Source organism: Epinephelus fuscoguttatus, linkage group LG3, assembly GCF_011397635.1.
Source record: "Epinephelus fuscoguttatus linkage group LG3, E.fuscoguttatus.final_Chr_v1".
NCBI lineage: Eukaryota > Metazoa > Chordata > Actinopteri > Perciformes > Serranidae > Epinephelus > Epinephelus fuscoguttatus.
This window is the reverse complement of record NC_064754.1, coordinates 20272566-20295017: the sequence shown is the minus strand read 5'-3', so window position 1 is coordinate 20295017 and position 22452 is coordinate 20272566. Positions and strand designations below refer to the sequence as shown.

Here is a 22452-nt window from a genome sequence, read left to right as displayed (position 1 = left end):
ATTATCATTTTTTAATTTTTATTATTATTATTATTATTATTAGCATTACTTTACTATAATTAGTATTTAGGCCTATTTATTTCTTATTTTTTCCATTCATCTGATTATTATTTTTTTTTTTTTTTAGTAGGCTATGTAACAGGATGTGTGTGTGTGCCCGTGTATTACGCAGCAGCAGCAGCAGGCAGCTCAGTGACAACGGGCAGTGGAGGGCTGATCTCTGTCGTCATCATGCTCATATTTAATTAATGAGGAGGCAGCGGCCACGGGGAAACTGGCTGCTTCTGGTTTCCAGGCATAAATACAAAGCGGAGCCGGTCTGAGGGAAAAACAGGCACAAAGGAAAGAGGAGCACTCTGAGGTTTTAAAGCTGAAGACTAAGAGAGTCAGGTAAGCAGCTGCTCTACTAACACCACATCTAACACATTTGTTATTTCCACAGCGGGACTGTGTGTGTGATGGCGAGTGCGGGGATTTAAATAGTGAGCAGAAAAGAACATGTTGTATCAGGACACATCGCTGGAAATACACTGAGAACAGATGATTTAGTGGAGTTGTCAGCGCTGTGAGCGAGCGCACATTTATTATACTGAATGTCACCCAGTTGTTGTGTTAATACGACAGAAAGCGCCGCACAAAAACAAAAACAACGTGTGTACACACCGACCACAGATCACATGAAATGTTAGTTACACTGATGTATAACAGGTCGCTGTGTGTTTGTGTTTATGTGCGTGTGTGTGTGCGTAACAGGACTCTGTCTGGAATAAGGTGGATTTGTGTTTTACGCTTCTTTTAAAACGTGTCGGAGGTTTCGCAGTGTCTCCATCACATGCTGTCTGTCACTGACGGTGGATCAGAGCAACTCAGTGAAGTTGCTCGCTTTGTTTCCAACTGCTGCCACTTTGGCATCACCGCTTATACGTGGCAGCGGACGGTTTTCCTATACAGATGAGTTTTCCAGCCAGGGAGCATATAGAATGACATCGAGCACTGTGATCCCCCCTGTCTCCAGTCCCATTTTTCCTTTCTGCCATAAGTTTTATTGTCATTTCATTTTTATTTTTTGCATTTTAGTACCACTTTCAATTGAGCCACCTTTTTAAAGCTTTTATAATTTGTAGGCTAACTAATGGCTGTGCGTTTTTTTTAGGTCAGTCTTAATCTAATAAAAGATAAAGAAAGATAAAGTTAGGTGAGGAAAAAATGATTTTCTGGTGTTCACCCTTTATGCCATTTCTTTCTCACTTTCTAACAAGTCTGCACTTGTAGAGTCACTAATAACGAGATTTTAATCCCTCAAGTCTGTGGGTATAAATGTTAAAAAATTGGTTCAAGTAAGAGGTCAGATCGTCCAACCAGATTTCGTGCAACCTGGCAACCCATAAGTGCCAGCTCTGTGAAGCATTATGAACTCTTAATAATTTGTTGTAATGTATAAACTCTTCATGACAGGAGGCTTATATGAACGTGGTACACTCAGGGCTTTTAAGATACAGAAATATAAACTTAGAGGCTAAATTTTCTTATTGTTTTCTATCATCTCTCTGTGGTGATAATTTATCTGCCATCATTGTGTAATTGAGTGCACCGAGCCTGTTGTTTGGGAATATTATGGGTCTCAGGGCGCTCTTTAACGGCACCAGGGGAACATCCACAGTGGTGTACAGTAGCACAGCGGTGTGTGTGTGTGTGTGTGTGTGTGTGTGTCTCCACTCCATCTCATCTTTGAAGAATCAGAGCTGGGAGAGAAGTGTGGAATGTCTGGCCTTTGGCGCCGAGCCCTCAGACTACACTGCTTTTTTTTTTCTTTCTTATGTAGTGATGTAGAAATGTTTGCCACCATGCTCACGCTCACACGGGGCTGATCAAGGAAACGCAGACATGAGTGTGGACTCACAACTGGAGGAGAGAGGAAAGCAGTAAAGTCAGATGCGTGAATTTAATATTCCTGCTTAAGGCTGGTCTCCTTTTGAAAAGGCCACTGGCAGATGAACTGTATTGTAGGTTGCCATTTCTAGGTCAGTGGTAGCCCCCTCCCTCCCTCCCTCCCTCCATCCCTTCGCACTCCACCCCACCCTGAGCTGCCTTTCCACCCAAGGCCAGCTCACATATTAATCTGCAGTGGTGGGGTGAAGCGCTGAGAGGTGGCATGTGGTGAGTGTATTAACCAGCCGCGCAATAATTACAAGCAACCAGGGAGGGATGCGCAATCTGTCAGAGGGGCCGGTGTGTGAAGTGATCAAAGGCTGTCGATGAATTAGATCCGTCAGTCATTTTAAACCAGAGTTTACAGAATCAGGTGGATTTAGCACTGACCCAGGCTTTGTTTTATGGGTCAAGCCCGACATTAACAGATTAATTCTGTGTGAATGCTGAATCGTTGAGAGTTTCCACATGAAATGATGCAAAGATGTGACCTCATTAGACTTTTTTAGTGAAAAGTAAAAGCCTAAACCTGCCTGGTCATCCTGTGCAGACATAAAGTTGGGATTTCTGGCACAACCTCACCTACTTCCACGGTGCATAGAGAGAGGATATTGCAGTTTGAGGAGGTCAAATCTCAAGTAACACATGAAGTGTAAAGAAGACGTTACAAAGAAATTACTCTGGGTTTTCATGATTACCTTTGTTCATGGAGTTTTGACCCAAATGATCATGATCTTTGGCCAAGTCAGCAGGAAAGTTTAGTGTTCAGACAATTAAGAGGCTGAGCAATTAAAGTAATTGCACTGTATGAATATAATCAGATGAGGAGGACATTCAAACTTACAGATCTTTTCAGTCTCTTTCTGTCCAGACAGTTAATGTGCCAGTAAGTCCCAAATAGCTGGTAAAATGTTTTATGAGGAGGCATATGTGTAAAACAAACAGCTGGCCCCTGGGCTTTCCTGGCAGGAAACATTTTCACACCCTATATATTTTCCTTATGTACCTTATTGTGATTCTGTAATGGTTTTCTGTGTTACTTCACACGCATTACCTTTCATCAGAAGTGATTTTACTGGCTGCAGGTGGTTAAACTGTTCTCATTCATACACTAATAGATGTACAACCTGCTGCCAATGTAAATATGTTAATACTCTTAAGGGATCCTGAAAAAGTCTTTAAAGGTATTGACTTGATTCATCTTGAAATAAGGTCTTAATTTGTGTGAAAATGGCTCAAATCAATCGGTCAAGTATGATTTTATGCTCAGATGCAGAGGATCCTCTGTCAGCTAGTTAGCTGTAGTCCAAACTGGTCCAAGGTAATGCATATGAGGCTCAGTGTGCTTATTGCCAGAAGTTTTTCAAACTCGGTGCAGTGGGAATAAAGGCAGTGGAATCCCACAGAATGAGAAAAATACAGTCATCAAGACAACCTGCCAACTGGGCCTAATAATTGATGTAGGGTTATGTTTTAGTGTGTCAGTGGCATTTATAAAGTCCTCAAAAGTCTTAAATCTAATTCGCCTTCAGCTGTAGGAACGCTTTTCTGTATTATTCACATATATGTACACAAACAAAATGACGTAATAAACCCTTAAATCACATGCTCACAAATATGCCGCTGCATTTAGCACAAATCAACCAACAAAACACAACAAATACAATATTTTCCAGCAAACAAAACAGTCCCATCTACAGTACCACTGCATTGTCATTTGTTGTTTGCCAAGAGCCATGTCCCCCCCTCCCCTGCGATCCTCATCTCAAAGAGCTGCGGCATATAAAAGAGCAGCAGAGTACTGAAAAAACATCCATTAAAAAGAAACTCACAATTTGTTCCATCCATTCTTTGACCAGTTCACATGTAACAGTGCAGTAAACAAACATGTTGGCCTCAATTCAGGAGCACCGATTCAGTCAACAGGTGCCGCCCAACAATCACAGAGGGGCCTTTTGTTGGGCTTTTGTTTGTGTGACATTTTAAATAAGCCTTATTTCACCACCTCACATCATTTTTGGGTCGCTGTGCTAGTCATATTTGATTGTTGCCAAAAGAAAAAAAAAAAGTTAAACCGATCACCATCACCATTTCACCTCCTTCTCTTCGCAGCCGATGAGTGAGTCCATTCATGTTGATGTATCAGCATTTCAGATTCTGGGACTCCAATTTATGATTAATGTTGTCATTGAGCTGCGTTGTCTGTGTTAATGCAACATGGTCACAGCTGAAAGGAACAGAGAGAGAAACAACTCACCTGAAACATTGCTTTATGTGATAATACAAAGATGTTATTCAGTGTAATTCAGTGGTGGGCGTGTGAAAACTTCAAGTGCAGACATATGTCTCCTGTGGTTGCGGATACACACAGAAATTTTAAAAAGCTGCTCAGAACACAGGAGGCACCTAGGAGGCATCCGGATCAGACAGTCGAACTGCCCCAACTGACCCCTTTCGACGCAAAGGAGTGACGGTTCTACTCAAAGCTCCCTCTGGATGTCCGAGCTCCTTACTCTATCTCTAAGGCTGAGCCCAGCCACCCTACGCAGGAAACTAATTTCGGCTGCTTGTATCAGCAATCTCGTTCTTTCTGTCACTACCCAGAGCTCATGCCCAGTTAATCGAAAGCTTTGCCTTCCGGCTTATTCCAGACAACGGTCCGGTGCAACGCCCGCATCACTGCAGAAGCCGCGCCGAACCAATATTAACAGTACGGCTAAATCTTTGACTGCAGATTCTCTCCTGATATATATTACCATTTCAGGACTGTAAATGCCCTCTCAGTAAACCTGTGCCATGCCTGACCCACTTTCAGAACAAGGGTCATGAAGTCAGATCAGATGACCCATGCATTGACCCTTTCAGATCAGCAGGTTTAATCCACATCTGTGTTGGAGGTCAGCGTTCAACCAAGACTCTGGTAGACATTGAAAACAAGAAGTTTTGTAGAGCTTTTACAGAACTCCCTGTGCATGTTCTCTGTAGTTCATCACATTCTGGTTCTGTGTTCATGTTGCACATGTTACCCCCACACATCTTTTCTTGCAACGCTGGCTCGTGGTTTCCTCTCCGACTCTCTTTGTCAGCTCTTGTGATTCCTCCAGAGGAGTTGTCACGATTGACAACATGCTTACAACACAGTTTTAGTGGAGTCAAAGTTCAGTATAGGTTAAAGACAAGTGGAGAGGAGCGTTACATTAACTACACTCTGAGCTCTGGCCAAGCGACAGTGTCTGGGGGAAATGAAGCCAACACAGAAGTGCCAAAACCTGCAGTTCCTCGAATGGCCACTTGAGGCTGGCTCCAAAACAGATTAAATTAGAATTCATTTTTATACAACTCATTAAAGATTTTTAAGGCCTAAAGTTGTAGTCGTGTGTCTTTGTGCGCTCAGTTAGACCCACCCCTCGCTGCTCCATAGCTCCACCCTCTGGTCCGAATATAATCACTCCTGGCTTCAAAAAATCCAAGATGGGGACAGCTGAAATGCCAAACTCTTGGGAGTCCACAGACTTATGGGTGACGTAACAGTAGCAACAGCCATTATTTTTATACAGTCTGTGGTTCTGGCCTGGCACAGGAAGATTAAAGACTTCCTGTGAGGCTCATGCGTCACAAAAATATAAGCTTGATATTCAGATCCACTGAATTCCACTGAATTCTTTCTGCTGTGTGATCTCCACCTGTGGGAAACATCAGTGTGCATTTTCCACATATGTGCTGCCCTGTGTCCAGTGTTGCTGTGGTAACAAAGCGGGGAGTATGTTTCTGTGTGTGTTTGTGTCATGTAACGCCAAAATATCCCCGTCTTACTTCAGAGGAGTTTATATCATTCCTCATGCACGTCAGGCATGGAGAAACAGACCCGTTTTGTACTAACAAATATTCTGAGGTAACAGTTTTAACTGTGTACATCTTCCATGAAAAAAAACAGACAGTAAATGTCTATTGGCTTGATAGGAATGTCTCTTAAATAGACTCCCGCAGTGTTATTCTTACACACAGCTGTCCATACATCCACAGCAAGCAGCCTTGTGCACTGGGATAACAAGGTCGCTTGTGTATTCTTCACACTGAATGTTAGTGTCCCTGAGCATTTTAGAGTTGTGCAGTTGTGTTGTGATGAATGGAACAGGGACCTCTAAAAATAAATGTCGTCCAACAGGATACACAGAATAATGTAAAGCCATCACGGAGACAACTGAAATTAATCGGTTATGAGCACGGCTGTATACTCGGGTCATACTTGGGGGAATGCTGATAAGCAGCATTTATCAGTTGTAAAAGAGATCTGTGTAGTCAGCACTTAATTAGCAACACAAGAGAACAGAGCTCCAAAGAGGACAAATTAACCGACGCAAGCTTGAAGGTGCATAGGTCATTTTTGGTCTCAGGATCAGTTCAGCCATATAATTATTATGTCTCTTGTGGTATCAGTCATTTCAAGTTTTGTCTCTGGGATGTCTGCCTCCAGCCCAGTACAATGGAGGAATTTAGTTTGTGGGGCTCACAGAGCTGAGATATTCCACAAGAGAGAGAGAAACAATGTCTGTGTATAATCATCAGACCTCATCGCGAGTTTCAATGAAACTGTTCATCGTGAATTCTGCTGTTTATCCAAAGTAACAGGGACACTGTTTCTTAAGGAGTCCTGGAATATTTATATTTTATCTTGTAGACACAAGGTAATCATTTGTTTGCACGGCATATTAACTTGTGCTTATGAAAAACGGGTGTTGTTTGCACATGATAAATTGTTGGGTAGATAAGATTAATGTAATATCTTGTTCACACACGTTATTATGCTCAAAAGATAATATATTATGCCCACATTCGGAGACTTAGGGGGCTCCATAGTTACTGAACACCAAATTATTTTTTTTTTATAATTCAAATTTTTTAAGTTTATCAGTTCAGTCAAATCTGAACAAACAGACAATACTGTTATTGGAACTCAACATATCCACAGACACCTGGTAGCTACACCTTCTTATACCTATATTAGTAATTTAGCAACCACAGCAGTACGAAATTAGTGATTTTAGTTCATTCAATTCAATTCAGTTCAAAGCCCAATATCACAAATCACAGCTTGCCTCAGAGGGCTTTACAGTACACAAGCAGCAGTGATCAGTGGCTGAAAATACCCACTGGGGACATGATATAGGAGGCAACATACTGCAACCCGACATGACCCACCCAACTAGCAGTGTATGCATTCACGGGGTATTTATTTCAAAGTATATCTGTCACTCAGTTTTATTGTGCTGTACGAGCGCCCGTCGCCTGCTGAGTCAGTGTTAACGGTATAATGGAGCCATTTCTAACTCGGGTCCTTCTCTTGAATTTGCCCACAGACTCCATCGAAGAGGATCTTGGACGGCATGCAAAGTTGTGAAATTTCCTCAGACAGCACTGATGATCCTCTTAGTAGCGGCCTACGCACTCATCGGCAGCCTCGAATAGTAGTGATTGGTGCTGGCTTGGCCGGCCTTGCTGCAACTAAGATCCTACTGAAAAACGGCTTCACGGATGTCACTGTCCTAGAGGCGTCAGACCACATCGGCGGGAGAGTTCACAGCGTTCAACTTGGTGAGAGGACGTGTCCCTGTTTACCCGCTGTTGCCTGAAACTTTGTGTTCAGCTAACCTAAACACTGTTACTGTGGCCTGTGCAACACATTTATTTGGTGCAATACCTCTGCCTTTTGATTTTTCTAAACATACAGCAATGACATGGGTTATTATAAATTTTATCTGTGGCTATGAGCATTATTTCAGCTTAAGGATGATGATAATTAAGTGCCATTAAGTGCCATACCACATAGTATTACAATATTTTCTGTGGCAATTATGTATGGGTGCACGATGGCAAGTATTGTTTTGTTTTTTCTTACACAAATCATCAATAATGCAGATACAAATAAACCTGTAGTAGCCCATAGGATGATAAAATAAATTGCTTTTTTAGTCCAATAGATACATTCTGCTCCACCAAAAATGATTGAAGTGAGATGAACAGACTATCTTATAAGATAAAACAGACAGAGGACATAACATAACATGCAGCATAAGTCACAATATATTGCAACACATGTTGTCGCAAAATGTTTAAAATTGCTATAATATTGTATTTTGACTTAAGTATTGTGATGATATTGTATCATAGGGGCCTCTGCCTGGTGCTAATAAATAAAAATACAATGGTGGAACACTGGTGGAAGAAAGTAATAGCTTAACATAGTGTAAATTACGCTGATTAGCTTTCTTGCAGAGGGTTGGATGAGAAGATTGATACCCCCGGGCCAGTGGGTGGCCTAGCCTGGCATAAAGACTGGGAGCATGAAGAAACAGCTAGCCTCCAGGAAGTCTCTCTAAATTGAACTCACAGTTGAATTGAACACACACATGTCATTTACACATTGATTTTTCTACAGATTAAACAAACAAGATATGTTATCTTATTTTGTTATCTGAGCACAGAGCCAGTTTCCTCCTGTTTCCAGTCTTCCTGCTAAGTTGCTAACTCTCTCCTGGCTGTAGCATCCGGCCATGAGAGCGGTCAAACTGTTTTTATAAGTCAATATATATATGTGGGTTTATAGAAATACTTTTACAACATCAGAGGTTTGCACTGCACAGACAAATTGCGAACTAGAATAAAAGTATTTCTCCCGGGTAACAATTCCACATTTTTCTCAGCTAGATCCATACAAAGCTCCGTTTGACTGCTGAGACAAGAACAAAGAATCATCTGATACAAGCTGGAGTGAAAAATGTAAAAGCCAAGCTACAGAAATGTTTTTATATAATCTTTCTTTTTTGTATTAAAGTACATTGCATCTGTTTTTATTTTTATCACAGGCCAAATTAAGCTTGTTTAATAAGTACTGTTTGCCCAATCAGCCAGCCATACACTCAGGCTGTGTCTCCCTAAATAACTTGAATGAATGCATATTTCAGATGCATTTTTAGCTCCAAGTGATGCTGACATTTTGGAGATGTTGGGATTTTCCCAACAACATTGGCTGAACTGCAGGTCTCACATCAGAGAAAGTTGCATGAGAAACTCTTTCATCTCGACAGAATGAACAAGTAGAGAACAACATCTGCTGTATGCACATAAAAGAGGTCACATGTAAAGAACACATACATACTGTTAAATATAAACCTGTATTTCAGGTACACGGATGATTGCGTCTGTTATATAAATGCCTCTTTATGTGCTTGGACGTTATGTAATCATGGGAACATTGTCTGTCTTTGCATTGGCCAGTTTGTATTATATAAATGAATGTAATAATATATGCACGCGTGATGCCAACATCCTCAGTAAAAAATGAAATTAATGGTACTCCAGTGGGGTTAAGCAACTTCAGTATGACAATTGAGTTGACCTCGTTCTTGAACAGCCCAATTATCTAACACTCGAGTGTGAATGCACCTTAACAAAGCAGAGAGCGGAGATGCGTAGATCAAAGAGATCCATCTTTTTCAAACTCAATGACCTGTGCTGCTTTTTTCATTTTTATTTTTGTAGGAAATGCAACTTTGGAGCTTGGAGCCACCTGGATCCATGGGTCCAATGGGAACCCAGTGTACCACCTGGCAGAGGACAACGGGCTGCTGGAGCACACCTCGGATGGGGAGAGGAGCGTGGGCCGCATCAGCCTGTACACCAAGAATGGCGTGGCTCACTACCAGACCAACGGCGGTAGGAGGATCCCCAAGGACCTGGTGGAGGAGTTCAGTGACCTGTACAATGAGGTGAGGGGACACATATGCACATGGACAGGCATGCAGTGGGCACACGTGGAATTCACGCTTATATGCACAAGTGGATTCATGCATGCACAAGAACACAGAGATACTCAGTGTTCAGCCTGCCTGACATAGAAATATGATGTAATTTATATTATGTAGCATAGTTTCCAGTGATAACTCTAAACTAAAATTTCTCTAAAATTGAACTTTAAAGGTTCAGTGTGTAGGATTTTGCTCTTACATATTATGGGATCTTGTTCCAGATCTTAGTGTAAGTGTGATAAAATGATCTCTGACTATAATTGTTTTTGTGAGATAAGGAATAAGTACAGGCGAAACTGATTTAATAATGTGTTGCTGTCTTGTTTTGTGACTTGGAAGTAGAGCACAGTGTGTAGGATTAGAGTCGTTGTTTAGGATCTGGAAAAAGAACTGAATGGCTAGATTATTTGTTTAGTTTTGAGATGTCAAAGCCTTAGAGCAGGGGTGTCCAAACTTTTTTGAATGGGGGCCAAATAAAATAATGTGAAAATACCTGGGGGCCAACTGATTCTCGCATCAAATGAGAGACAAATGCAACCATTTTTATCTTTTAATGATTTATTACTACCTGATGCCTGTCTACAAACTGTATGATAGGGCTATCATTGTGAGGTGAAAGGTAAAAATGCAAAGTGATCTTGCTCGATTAACCATTATTGTGTAAAGGGCCACATATGGTATATTTTGAAAGTCAGGCCGAGGGCCAATTAAAATTGGTGTGCGGGTCACAAATTGGCCCCCAGGCCAGACTTTGAACATGCCTGCCTTACCATGGATCTTTTAAGCTCTCTTGTATAGTCTTGCTATTGATTCAATGGTTTCCTTTGTGGTGAGGGACCAAATGGGGAGACAGTGGGATATTGTTGAGAGCATGATTTATTTTAGAGAGGGAGAGACCTCTGCAGATAATTTGTCTCTGAAACCTCTGATCTGAAGTTAGCAGAGAAAAAAGGTGAGCGTGCATTAGCATGTGGTGGGCCAGCTTCCTGCCTCCGAAATGCCAGACAGCATTGGAAAAAGACTGATTTGTAAAGTGAAACTGCTTTATTCACGTCTTATGCTGGTTTTAATCACTCAGTCTGGTTATTTTAGAGAGGAAGAGACCTCTGCGGGTAATTCAGCTCCTGCTAAAAACCTCCTAAACAATGAATGTTGAAGAAATTGTAACCAGGAGACATTTCAGCTGGTTGCAGTCTGCAGTCCTCACCACTATATTCCTCGAAATCTTACACACTGTTTCTTTAAAGTTTTCACTGACACAAAATATAAAATATGTTGAGCTGAATTTTGGGAAATGTGTGTAAAGTGATACAAAAAGACATCCAGAGCAGTGGTTCAGTCCAAAAGTCCATTCTGAATGGGCCGCAAGTGACTCACGAATGTGTCAAGTTTGTCAAAAACACACTTTATTTTGAAGCACATTGAATTTCTGGCACAGAGCTTTTATTTTGAAGTGCTGTTTCTTACTGCAAAGTGAGTAACTAACGGACAGCTACTTGAAAGAGACAGCAAACTAACTTGATGCCATGGTCAAACGCAAATATGATGCTAAATGTATAACTGTGTGGACCTTGAATTAATGACAAAGGAGAAATCTGGACCCTGTGGCTGGACCAGTTGGGAACCACTAATCTAGAGTATTTCCACTTGACAGAACGGTGCAGCTCCCTAAAAACATGGACACTTGAGTTTGAATGTTTCACTCCGCAAAACCATCATACAGCTTCAGTGCAGAGTTGTAACAGGCTGATTATGTAGACTATAAGATACTGTCAGGCAGCAACTAAGATGATTGTAACTTCCCTAAAGCTACTCAAGTGGAAATAAAAGCCACTGCTATCATCCATCACTACATTATCAAATATATCTTCAGACATCATGAGGTGAACCAATAAAATGTCCACCAAAGCGGGCTGAATTTAACAAGGAGTGACCATTTCCGTTGGTCCAGTTCTCTGCTCTGTGCTCTGGAGCAGCCGCTGTCAGAGAATGATTATAGTTTAAGTAGGTCACGTCTGGAAAAGCAGTTACAGAGAGAAGGTATGGACACAGAGGAGGGATTTTATTTTTATTAACCCTTGCTACATCTGTGCTTTCTACATAAACTCAGGTCCATCAGTTCAGTCAAACCTTGTGATAAATCTTCTTAATGGAGGTTCACACCCCCCAAACCCTGACACCTTTACAGACGCAGTTTCAGAATCCTAAAAACTGGAGGTATTCTTGCCTCTCCTACATTTACTGACTTCCTTTCATCGTCACCTTCCTTGAGTTTTCTTTCAGCCTTTAAAAAATCTTCATCATGCTTTCTGTGTATGCTGACTAGACTTACCGAGCCTTTAAGTTGCTGTCTCCAGGATGTGTTTTCAATAGCTGACCATGCTGCAGGGTCAGCCCACTCTTATCAGTCTTTGTGGCGTTATTCAGCCCTGACTGTCATACTGTAGAGTGATGAGTACCAGAGTCATGGTCAGCATCATGTGAAGGCCACTCATTGGGCCCTGAGCTCTAATCTTTATTGTCTTCATCATCTTGTTGAGGGAGTTTCTATCACCTGGCCGCCATAACAACAACATGTCCACTAATGCCTCAAGTACTCTGCAGCTGTTATACAGTCACCCTACTTGATAACAGTTATTTTTCTATTAATCTTTTAAAATGTTTTGATTAGTACTTATTTCATCTTTAAAGGTGCAGTGTGCAGGATTTACGGGGATTACCTTAGAAATGAGTTGTTATATCCACATAGGGAGCGGGTCCCCTTACACGGACTCCGCCATTTTGTTCTACAGTAGCCCAAAATGGGCACACACCGACTGTACATAGGGACATTCCCATTTTTGCATTTTCTCGTCGCCCACCGTAGTTCTTCTACATCAGGCATATCCAAAGTCTGGCCCGGGGGCCAATTGTGGCCCTCAGACCAATTTTAATTGGCCCTTGGCTTGACTTTCAAAATATACCATATTATGTGGTCCTTTACACAATAATGGTTAATCGAGCAACCCCACAATGAATTATGTCATAATTACGTTTCATTATCAAGGGTTATACAAACATAAACAAAGACTTTGTTTTCAACTCATGCTCCACTTTACTAAACAATACATTAAGCGCTTACAGCTAAGCCACTTGATCTGCGTGCAGTAAATCAAGGATTATTTTTTAAGTCCAATGCATTAACCAAAAGGAGTTGTGTGTAGGATTTAGGGGCATCTAACAGTGAAGTTGCAGATTGCAACCAACTGAATACCCCTTCGCTCATCCTTCCAGGTAACATATGAATGTGAAATGCCTTCTCTAAGCTCAGTTTTTTTTTTTGTCCATTCTTGGCTACTATAGAAACATGCAACATGGTGGGCTCTGTGGAAGAGGACCTGCTCTGTAGATATGAAGGACTCATTCTGATGATTATACACTAATGAAAATATGATTATAATATTCCATGTCTGCCAATAGATCCCCCGAAATCCTACACACTGGTCCTTTAAGGTAAACACAGGCCAGATTCATACTGTTAATGTTTTGACTTGAACTATGTTAATACATTACAGATGTTACTTTCTAGGTAATGGTTTGTTATCACCTCTGATGTGTCTGGCGATCTGGTGTTTACATCAACACAACACAGCCATCATGTCGCATCTTATTAGCGGAGCAACAAGTCTACTTTTTCCTTCTCCTCCTAATAAGGTGCTGCTCTCATAGCTGCTGGGAGCATTTCTTCCTAATGTGCAGTAATTTGTGCTGCCTGTGGTGTTTCTCCATCATGCTGCAGTTCACTGTTTGAAACAACCAACTACTGACCTGACCTCCCCGATCTGAGCTCAACTGGTTTCTTTCTCACACTTCTCTGCTTTCTCTACCTCCTTCCTCATTCTCCTTCCTCTTGACTTCCCTGCTTTAGGTGTACGAGCTGACTCAGGAGTTCTTCCAGAATGGGAAGCCAGTTTGCGCCGAGAGCCAGAACAGCGTTGGCGTCTTCACGCGGGACGTGGTGCGCAAGAAGATTATGTTGGATCCTGATGATTCTGAGAGCACCAAGAAGCTCAAACTGTCCATGCTTCAACAGTACCTCAAGGTGTGTGTGTGTGTGCACAATGTGTGTGTCATGTCAGAAATGTGGAAACTAAGTGCGAAAACGTAGTGTGTTTTCAAACCTACATCTCCCTAGGAACAAGATAGCAGATATGGGTCAAATCTGTATGCCTGCTGGCACTAATAGCAAGGGTTAATGAGACAATAATTAGCTATTGATTAGCTATCTGTTCTCAGCGTTCACCTTGAAATGGAAAAAGGGGCTGATGTGGGTCTAGAGGAGCTGAGGGAGCTGGAGGGTTTTAGATGCTTTGACTATTTGCCTCTATGTAATCCAGTGATTTCTTGATATGCCATGATTCTGTTTTTTTATTGTTCGTAACTGTTACATAATGTATGTCTGCCACTCTGCCAGTCTCAGCCAGGACACTCTTGTAAACAAGATTGTAATTCTCAATGAGGCTTTAGCTGTTTAAATAAATAATGAGCTTTTATACACTTCCCCCTAACCTATAATCCATTTAGATATCTAATGACAACAGTCTGACTTGGGGATTTGTCATTCCAAGTCGAGCTCTTCATTTCCTACCACAGAGTTGAGACTTTACTCAGATATCTTTTCTTTTATAACTGCTTTTACTCCGAGAACCTGAATACAATATAAAAATTATAAGAGCTTGCAATGACAGAAAAAAACAGGCTGGCTTGATGCAGTTTTAGAATGGAGACATCTTGATAAGCACTCAGTGATGATAGGGACGCAGCTAATCATGATTTACATGATCAGTTTTCTTTATTAATTACTTTAAAATGTCATCACTGGTTTGTTCAACCACCAGAGATAAACTAAAACAGAGAAAAGAAAGAAAATCATCACATTAAGAAGATGCAATCAGCTAATGTTTAACATGTTTGCTTGATAAACAACTGATAATATCAAGTAATAGAAAGCTACAGACAGAAGCCTATGAGATTAGCTTAGCTTAGCACAAAGGCTGGAGCCGGGGAAACAGCAAGCCTGCCTTTCAGCCTCATTTAGTAGCTGTTATTTCTGGTTTATTTAATCTGAACAAAAAGAATTGGAAAAACAACTATTTGCCATTTTTAGTTAGGTTTATATCTCATACTATTTCTTGGGTGGGAGGGGTTATTTCCTGGAGTCTTTGCTGATTACCTGGCAACTGCTCAGAGCCTGAAAGCGAATAATTGTAATTCCCAAAGTGTCAAAGTAGAACTTTTAATGATTAATCATCCAATCGATGTGGCACTAAATGATAAACTCGCTGCATGCATATAGGGAGTAAAAATAAGCACTTGTGAGAGGGAAGTGGAGCATATTTTTTTTTTCTTTCTGGCGGATGTCATAAAAACATTTGAGAGCCCCTCATGATTATTGTCCGCATGAATAGACCTTAATTGAAACTTTGTCTCCATTAATATAATCATCTGAACGCTCTCTACATGCTCCCGCCCACACACAAAGACATAGAAAACAGAGCATGTTGTATTCTGCAGCAGAGAGGAGACAGTGGCACATCAGCTACACGCTAACCGCTGCCATGCTAGCTCAGTATTTAATGATTCAGAAGCAGTGATGTAATTTTGCCTTTTAATAACACACCACCTGTATGTGTCCTCTGAATAAAACATGTGTTCCCAGTGTGTTAAAACCAGTTTAATGATGCTGATTTGTTCAGCCGCAGTACGAATTCAACAGGTGTAGAGGTTCAAAATGCCAGTAGTGTGTTTGTAAAGTGATCAAGATGTTGTCCTTGGGTGTAACAGTTAATTTGAGGTTTTTGGCAGCAGTAATGTGGTGGAAATATAACTGATTCGATCCTCTGTGTTCTCCTGTTCCAGGTGGAGAGTTGTGAAAGCAGCTCTCCCAGTATGGATGAAGTGTCTCTGAGTGAGTTCGGCGAGTGGACAGAGATCCCTGGTGCACATTATGTCATTCCTGAAGGTTTCATGAAGGTTGTGGAGCTCCTGGCCCAGGACATCCCTTCCAGCACTGTCTGCCTTAGCAAACCAGTCCGCCGCATCCACTGGAACTACTCAGCCCAGCATCGGGAGGTGATCGGCAAGAACAGCGACGCCCATCAGGACAACAACCACAATGAAAACAACCACGGCTGCCAGTCTCGCATGGACCCTCAGCTCCTGGGTCACCCCATTTACGTGGAGTGCGAGGACGAGGAGTGGATCGCAGCCGACCACATAATCGTGACAGCCTCTCTGGGCGTCCTGAAGCAGAACCACGAGGTCATGTTCTCCCCCTCTCTGCCCGAGGACAAAGTGTTTGCCATCGAGAAACTGGGCATCAGCACCACCGATAAGATATTCTTAGAGTTTGAAGAGCCCTTCTGGAGCCCCGAGTGCAACAGCATCCAGTTTGTGTGGGAGGATGAGGCTCAGCTAGAACAGCTGGCCTACCCCGAGGAGCTGTGGTACAAGAAGATCTGCAGCTTCGACGTCCTCTACCCGCCCGAGCGCTACGGCTACATGCTGAGCGGCTGGATCTGCGGGCAGGAGGCACTGTACATGGAGCGCTGCGATGACGAAACAGTGGCCGAGACCTGCACTGAGCTGCTGAGGCGCTTCACAGGTCAGGACACATACACAGGAAACAGAGCTGTGTATTGTGGGCAGATGTTACCCATCATGCATCCTGTTTACACCACAGAAGCTTCTGTGGGTTTTCTAGGTTGATATTCACACAAGAATCATTTCTTTGTGTCTCAGTTCCCACACTGTCTCTTTTAGTTAATCAAAATCTGTGTGTTTTCTTTAGCCTATAATCACCTGAAAATAAAAATAGTTTTGTTTTTGTCACCTTAGAATGAGACATTTATATCTACATAGGGAGCAAGCGCTCGTCTATGGGGATCCAGTAGTGCAAAACAGACAAACCAAACACTAGCTCTAGAGAGGGCCATTCCCTTTTCACATCGGCCTCTAAAGTTAGCAGCAACTCTGGTGCGTGAGCGTCAGATAACAGTGATTTTATAACTTAAAACTGCTTTATTTAGTATGTAAATTAAAGTAACAGTTTGTTTTGGAGAGGAGGAGACCTCTGCGGATAATTTGGCTCCAGGTAAAAACCTCCTGAATGTCCTTCTGTATCTAAAGTTATCAGAGAAAAAGCCAGTGCTGGGCTAGTGGCTTGTCTCCTACATGCCAAACATCGTCAGAGAAACACTGATTTGTGACGTGAAAGTGCTTTATTTAATGTTATTACCAGTAAAACCCTCCTGAACAATGAACACTGAAGGAATTCTAACCAGGAGTTTCAGCTGGTTGCAATCCGCAATCCTCACCACTAGATGCCACTAAATTCCCCTAAATCTACGGGAAACAGGTCAACTTCTGCCTACCAGCTGTAGTCTAGTAAAGGTTTCACTAAGAATCAGTGATCTACAGCTAACACAATTGCACTGGCAGGCTGAGGTTCAGCTCGGTGACTCACACCAACAGTAACTCAGTTGTGTCATTGAGTCCCGCATAAAGGAAATGATATAAGCCTCAGCTGTGACGTGCGTATGTTTTTTTCATGATAATAGGTGTGGAGATAACACAGCTGAATGACTCAGGTGTCTGTTTTTGTGTGGAGCGAACAGCAGCTAACTGGTCTGGTGTCACCACCACAAAAGCAACACTGAGCAGAAGGACTGATCATATGTTGAGATAGGGTGAAGAGGAGGCCCTGACATTTGATCAGTCCTTCCTTTTTGTGACACAGATACATACAAATGTCATGGGTGTTATATGTTGTCTAAGGCTTGTCCAGTGTTGCAACCACTAGTTACCTAAACGCATCATCATCTTGTGCAACTGATTTCTCTTTTTCTTAGAACAAGGAGGCACAGCGGGTGCAAAGTGATTGCAGCAAGAAATGTAAACGTTTCATTGTATGACTATAGGCTGACTCACAGTTTGGGAATAGATTAGGAATGTGCACTTGCTTCACTGTAGGAATGACTCAGATTATTTCTCGGTAAAGTGACTGCCTCAGAAATAGGTCACACTGTAAGTGCAGAAACAGCCACTGTCACTTTATGGGGAGGTCAGTGGACTTCCTATAGATTGCCGACTGTAAATCACATGCACGCATTCCTCATCGAGGTCAGTGTGGTGTAATCCCCTCAGCTGTTGCTTAATTACATATAGACTCGCTGGTGCCGTTCTGCTCAAAGAGGGTCACCAGTTGATTAGAGCTGGCAGATTGGACTTCCCAGTAAACTCACAGCCGCCACATTCTTAGTTTGAACTGGTTTGTGTGGCCACCAGACTGTCCATGATCGCCATTAACTCTCTTTCTTCTGTCTGTCTGTCTGTCTGTCTGTCTGTCTGTCTGCAGGGAACCCCGACATTCCTAAACCCTTTCGTGTGCTGCGCTCCTCGTGGGGCAGCAACCCCTTCATCCGAGGCTCCTACTCCTTCACCAGGGTGGGATCCAGCGGTGGGGACTGTGAGAGGCTGGCCATGCCGCTGCCTTACGCCAACAGCACCAAGGCTCCGGTAAGACAACCACGGGGCAACACAGGGGGCGGACAATATAAAAAAACCACTGCTACCATTTAATGTATTTCAAAATGGTAGCCTGTGTTAAGTTTATAATAAAGTGTGTGTGCGTAGTTTGTGACGCTATATTTTACAGTTCTGTAATTTCCTAATAATTTGACAAGGAGCTTTTCTGGAAAGAAATACGTCATTTGTTACTAATTTTAGGGGAAATGAAAGCAAAGGTCTGAGAAAGTTTAGCCAGTTCTGGTGAGTGTATGTCTCAACTATTCTCAGAGGAATATCCTTGGATGAAGTTCTCTGTTAAAACTAGGGCCGCCCATGAGGGGGTTCAAAGGGGAAAGCTCTTGGGGCCCAGCCACTGGGGGGGGGGGGGGGGGGCCCATGGAGGCCTGCAATAATCATGTTCATCTAAAACATACGCAGTGATAACGACAGTTAATTTTGAACCAAAATATTCACCATTAAGAATTAAAACAACAAAAATAAACTTTGTATTTATTGTTACTTTTGTAAAATGTATCCTGTTTCATAATGCATGCAGGGGCATGGGCAGATTATGAGGCAGTACACCCCTGGGCGCAGACATGCAAAAGGCCCCACAACCTCTCACACACAGTTGCAAGACAAACTAAGTGGCAGTTTTGTTTCACTGTAGTTATTTTTTGTCTCTTTGAGGTCATTATTTTTGTCTCTGAGGTCATTTTGTGTCTTTCTGAGGTCATTTTTTTTGTGGTTGTTTTGTGTCTCATCACGGTCATTATGTGTCTCATTTTTGTATTATTTGTTTCAGGTAGGGCTGTCCCGATAAAGTACATTAAAACTATTAATTCAATCAAATGTACATACTTGACAATTGACAAGCTCTGCAATGCATTAAGAAAAAATAAAATAAATAAATAGGTAATTTTAAAAAAAACCTCCCTTTAATCTTTTAGGCCTTGTGGCTGTCTTGAGGAAATGTCTCTGTCCCTTTAAGAAAGTAGTCTCCAGTGTTTGTTGCTTCGGTGCAGCCTTTACCTAGGTTAGCTGAATGAACAGCATTTTATTTAATTTCTATTTTTGTCGTCTGTGCATCATTTGTGCAGATTAGGCTTTATTAATATACCGCTTTTATTGCACTGTGCAGTGACATGATGAGGGCCGGTGTAATCAGTTCTGCTGTCTGTCTCTCCTCCGCCTGTGGATCAACACCATGCGCCATAAACGCACTGGACATTGACACTGAGCTGAAATTAAACGGCTGCTCCTAATTTTTGTAAGAACAAAAATAAACAGTCTCATACTGCATTTTTGCTTTTGTTTATGGCGTGTTGTGTTTCAGGCTCAGCCCCTGCTGTCACACACACACACACACACACAGGAAGGAGAGTGAAGAGTTGGAAATGGCTGCACTCCGCATGTTTCTGCAAAAACACGTGTGTGACAGCTGATTATAAACAAAGGATCAGATCCTTTATGTAGCTCAAAATAGCCGATCCTGATCAGTTAAAAAAAACCTGCCTCAATCGGCCCTGATCCCGATCTTTGCGACTGGATCGAAACATCCCTATTCCCATCCCTATTCTCAGGTAGTTTTGTGTTGTCTTTGGTCATTTTGTGTCTCTTTGCCATTCCTGTGTGTCTCTTATTTTGTGTCTCTTCCTGGTCAGTGCGTGGTTATTTCGAGTTACATTTTGCAGGCGAAGGGGCCCAGGGTGCCCCTGACACTTTGGGCCCTGGGCCTTTGCCCAATAGGCCAGTTCAGTAATCCATCCATGGTGGGCCGGCCTGATTTAAACCCATTTAAAACTGATTTATTATAGGGAAACCTCATTACTCCCACATTTTGAATTGTTCGCTTGTTGTATGTTCAGCTGACCTGCTATGCACTGATTAAGAGTCTGTATGCTACAGTTAAATGGAATTAAACAAATGGAAATTGAGTCCCTATAATCAACACCAAATTACAGAGATCATCGTAGAAAACTTCCCTTGAATTTACAGTTACATATCAGGGCCTTTGCAGGAAATTTTAGGAAACTAAGGGGCCTGTAAAATAGTGTATATTTATTAAGCTAATTCCTAATTTCCCCACTCTGACTGTTGTAGAGACATCGAGCTGTAACAACCTTTACAGCAGTGTTTTCACTGTTGTTTACACTCCCTGCACGCCCTCTGAGAGCATCTGGCTAATGCGGCGGTGTCATCACTACCATGTCACATCGCAGCACATGCAGAGCAAATACAGCTGGTGTCGGGGGGTCAGAAGGCTGTTTCCTGGCCAGCAGTCTAGACCATGAAACCTGATGCGTTCTGGGTGAAGGGGAGAAGGGGAGAAGGGGGCTGGAGGCGGGGGGTTTGTGTGTTCACTTGACACCGTTGAAGGAATAGCATGACCCCTCCGCTGAAGTCCTTCAACCCTGTCAAACTGAAATCTTAAGCCCTAAAGGAAAGTTACTGCAGCCTCCTACATGTGGAGCGCTAAGAGGGGAATCAGAGATGGAAATAGAAAAAGCTGCTGCGCGAGAAGCCAAAAATATGTCAACATGACATCGAAGGCTGTTGTTTTGAATCTGGTTTTCTTCTCTCAAAATCTTTTTCTCCTTTCCCTCCCCTCCTCCTTCCTTAGCCTCTACAGGTCCTGTTCGCTGGAGAGGCCACCCACAGAAAATACTATTCCACTACCCATGGTGCTTTGCTGTCAGGACAGAGAGAGGCTACACGGCTAATAGAGATGTACCAGGACTTGCACAGAGCGGAAACCACAAAGCCTAATATGTAAAATAAAACAAACCTCTGACTAGTGAAAAAAAAACCTGTTGAATTTTAAGCTTTTTATCTCGATGCTTAAGTTATACTTAAAAGCATAGCTCGGGCATTATTACATTGATAACAAATGAGTATTGTTTCTGTTGTACTGTAGATTCGAATCATGCTAAATTTTATTTGAGATGTACTGTTAAAAATTTGCCAATGGTGCTGTCATTTCTCGTCTTTATCATTCTGTCGTTATGTTTTTTTAATCATTTATTAATATAATGTTGATAATAACAGCATCTGTAATTTAACTTGTTTTTGTAAGTGCCTTCTGTACGTATTGTTATGTTATTTCAAAAATAATGAAAATGATGCATAAAAATTGAGAAAGTTTTAACAAAATAAAAGTTCTATCATCATCTAACATGACCAGTCTTCTTAATTTATGTAAATATTAAACGCTCTAGTGTAGCCGTCGGATATCTGCTCTCCCTTCACCTCTTGTCCTCATGAATATTTTCCAGGAAAGTGCAACCACAGGCAGGAGCTGTTTCCATACTATCACCCTTTTAAATCTATGAGAGCGAGGCAGAGAGTGAGTGCACATGGAAAGAAAAAGAAAAGGCGCCAAAGCCATAACGCTGAGCCAAAGGGACAGATGGTGTTAGAACAGACCTCAACCCAGTCTTCACTTCTGTTGGACAACAGTGTTAATCCTCTTCTTCGGTGACAAACACGATCAGAGGCTGAGAAGAGCCGGGAAAGTTTTATTTGGCAACAGAAAACAGAAAAATTAGTTTTAAAAATCTCTATTTCATTTCTACTTATTAGCAAGAGGCATGACAAATCACTTCATGTCATGAGACTGATGACAGAGGCACTCGAGCGTTTTGTAATAGCACTCCCATCAACATGGAAAAACATAAAATATAATCTTAAATGAATATATTTGTAGTTTTTAACCACTTCATTGAAGCTAATAGAGATGCCATTCTTTGTAGACTTGAATGAACAAAGGCTCTGTTTAGATCTAGTATTAACATGCATTTTGGGCAATCCAATCACAAGTGGACAGCACCAAATAACAACCACCAAGCTGCATTGTGATCCCATCACTCAAACCATTTGCCAAGGTGGTCTGGGACACATTTGACTACATATCTTTGGTAATGTAAATACTAACGCATCCTGATGTGTCCCCGCCAAAGACTACGACATCAATGCAGGACGTGGTGATTGTTGGTGACAGCGGGCTGATGCTCTCTAACATACCCATTTTATGTCAAGTTGGGTGAAATGTTGCGAGACCGTCGTTCGTTTTGCCCTATGGAGGGAGACGTGTTGAATTCTGCTAACAGCAACATCTCCTGACCGTCTGCTAACGTGACGAGCGGGCATATTGCAGAGCAGCTAGCAGAAG

At 42.0% G+C, this 22452-nt stretch overlaps 1 protein-coding gene across 1 annotated transcript; it reads left to right on the top strand.

Moving 5' to 3' along the window:
• Positions 1–231: 231 nt before the first annotated feature.
• On the top strand, positions 232–21456 carry smox (spermine oxidase). The gene is made up of 7 exons (XM_049569271.1): positions 232–390; positions 7287–7521; positions 9469–9695; positions 13642–13815; positions 15633–16377; positions 18130–18290; positions 20905–21456. The coding sequence occupies exons 2-7, from the start codon at positions 7314–7316 to the stop codon at positions 21055–21057; spliced, it is 1668 nt and encodes a 555-aa protein (XP_049425228.1). The 5' UTR covers positions 232–390; positions 7287–7313; the 3' UTR covers positions 21058–21456.
• Positions 21457–22452: the final 996 nt, after the last annotated feature.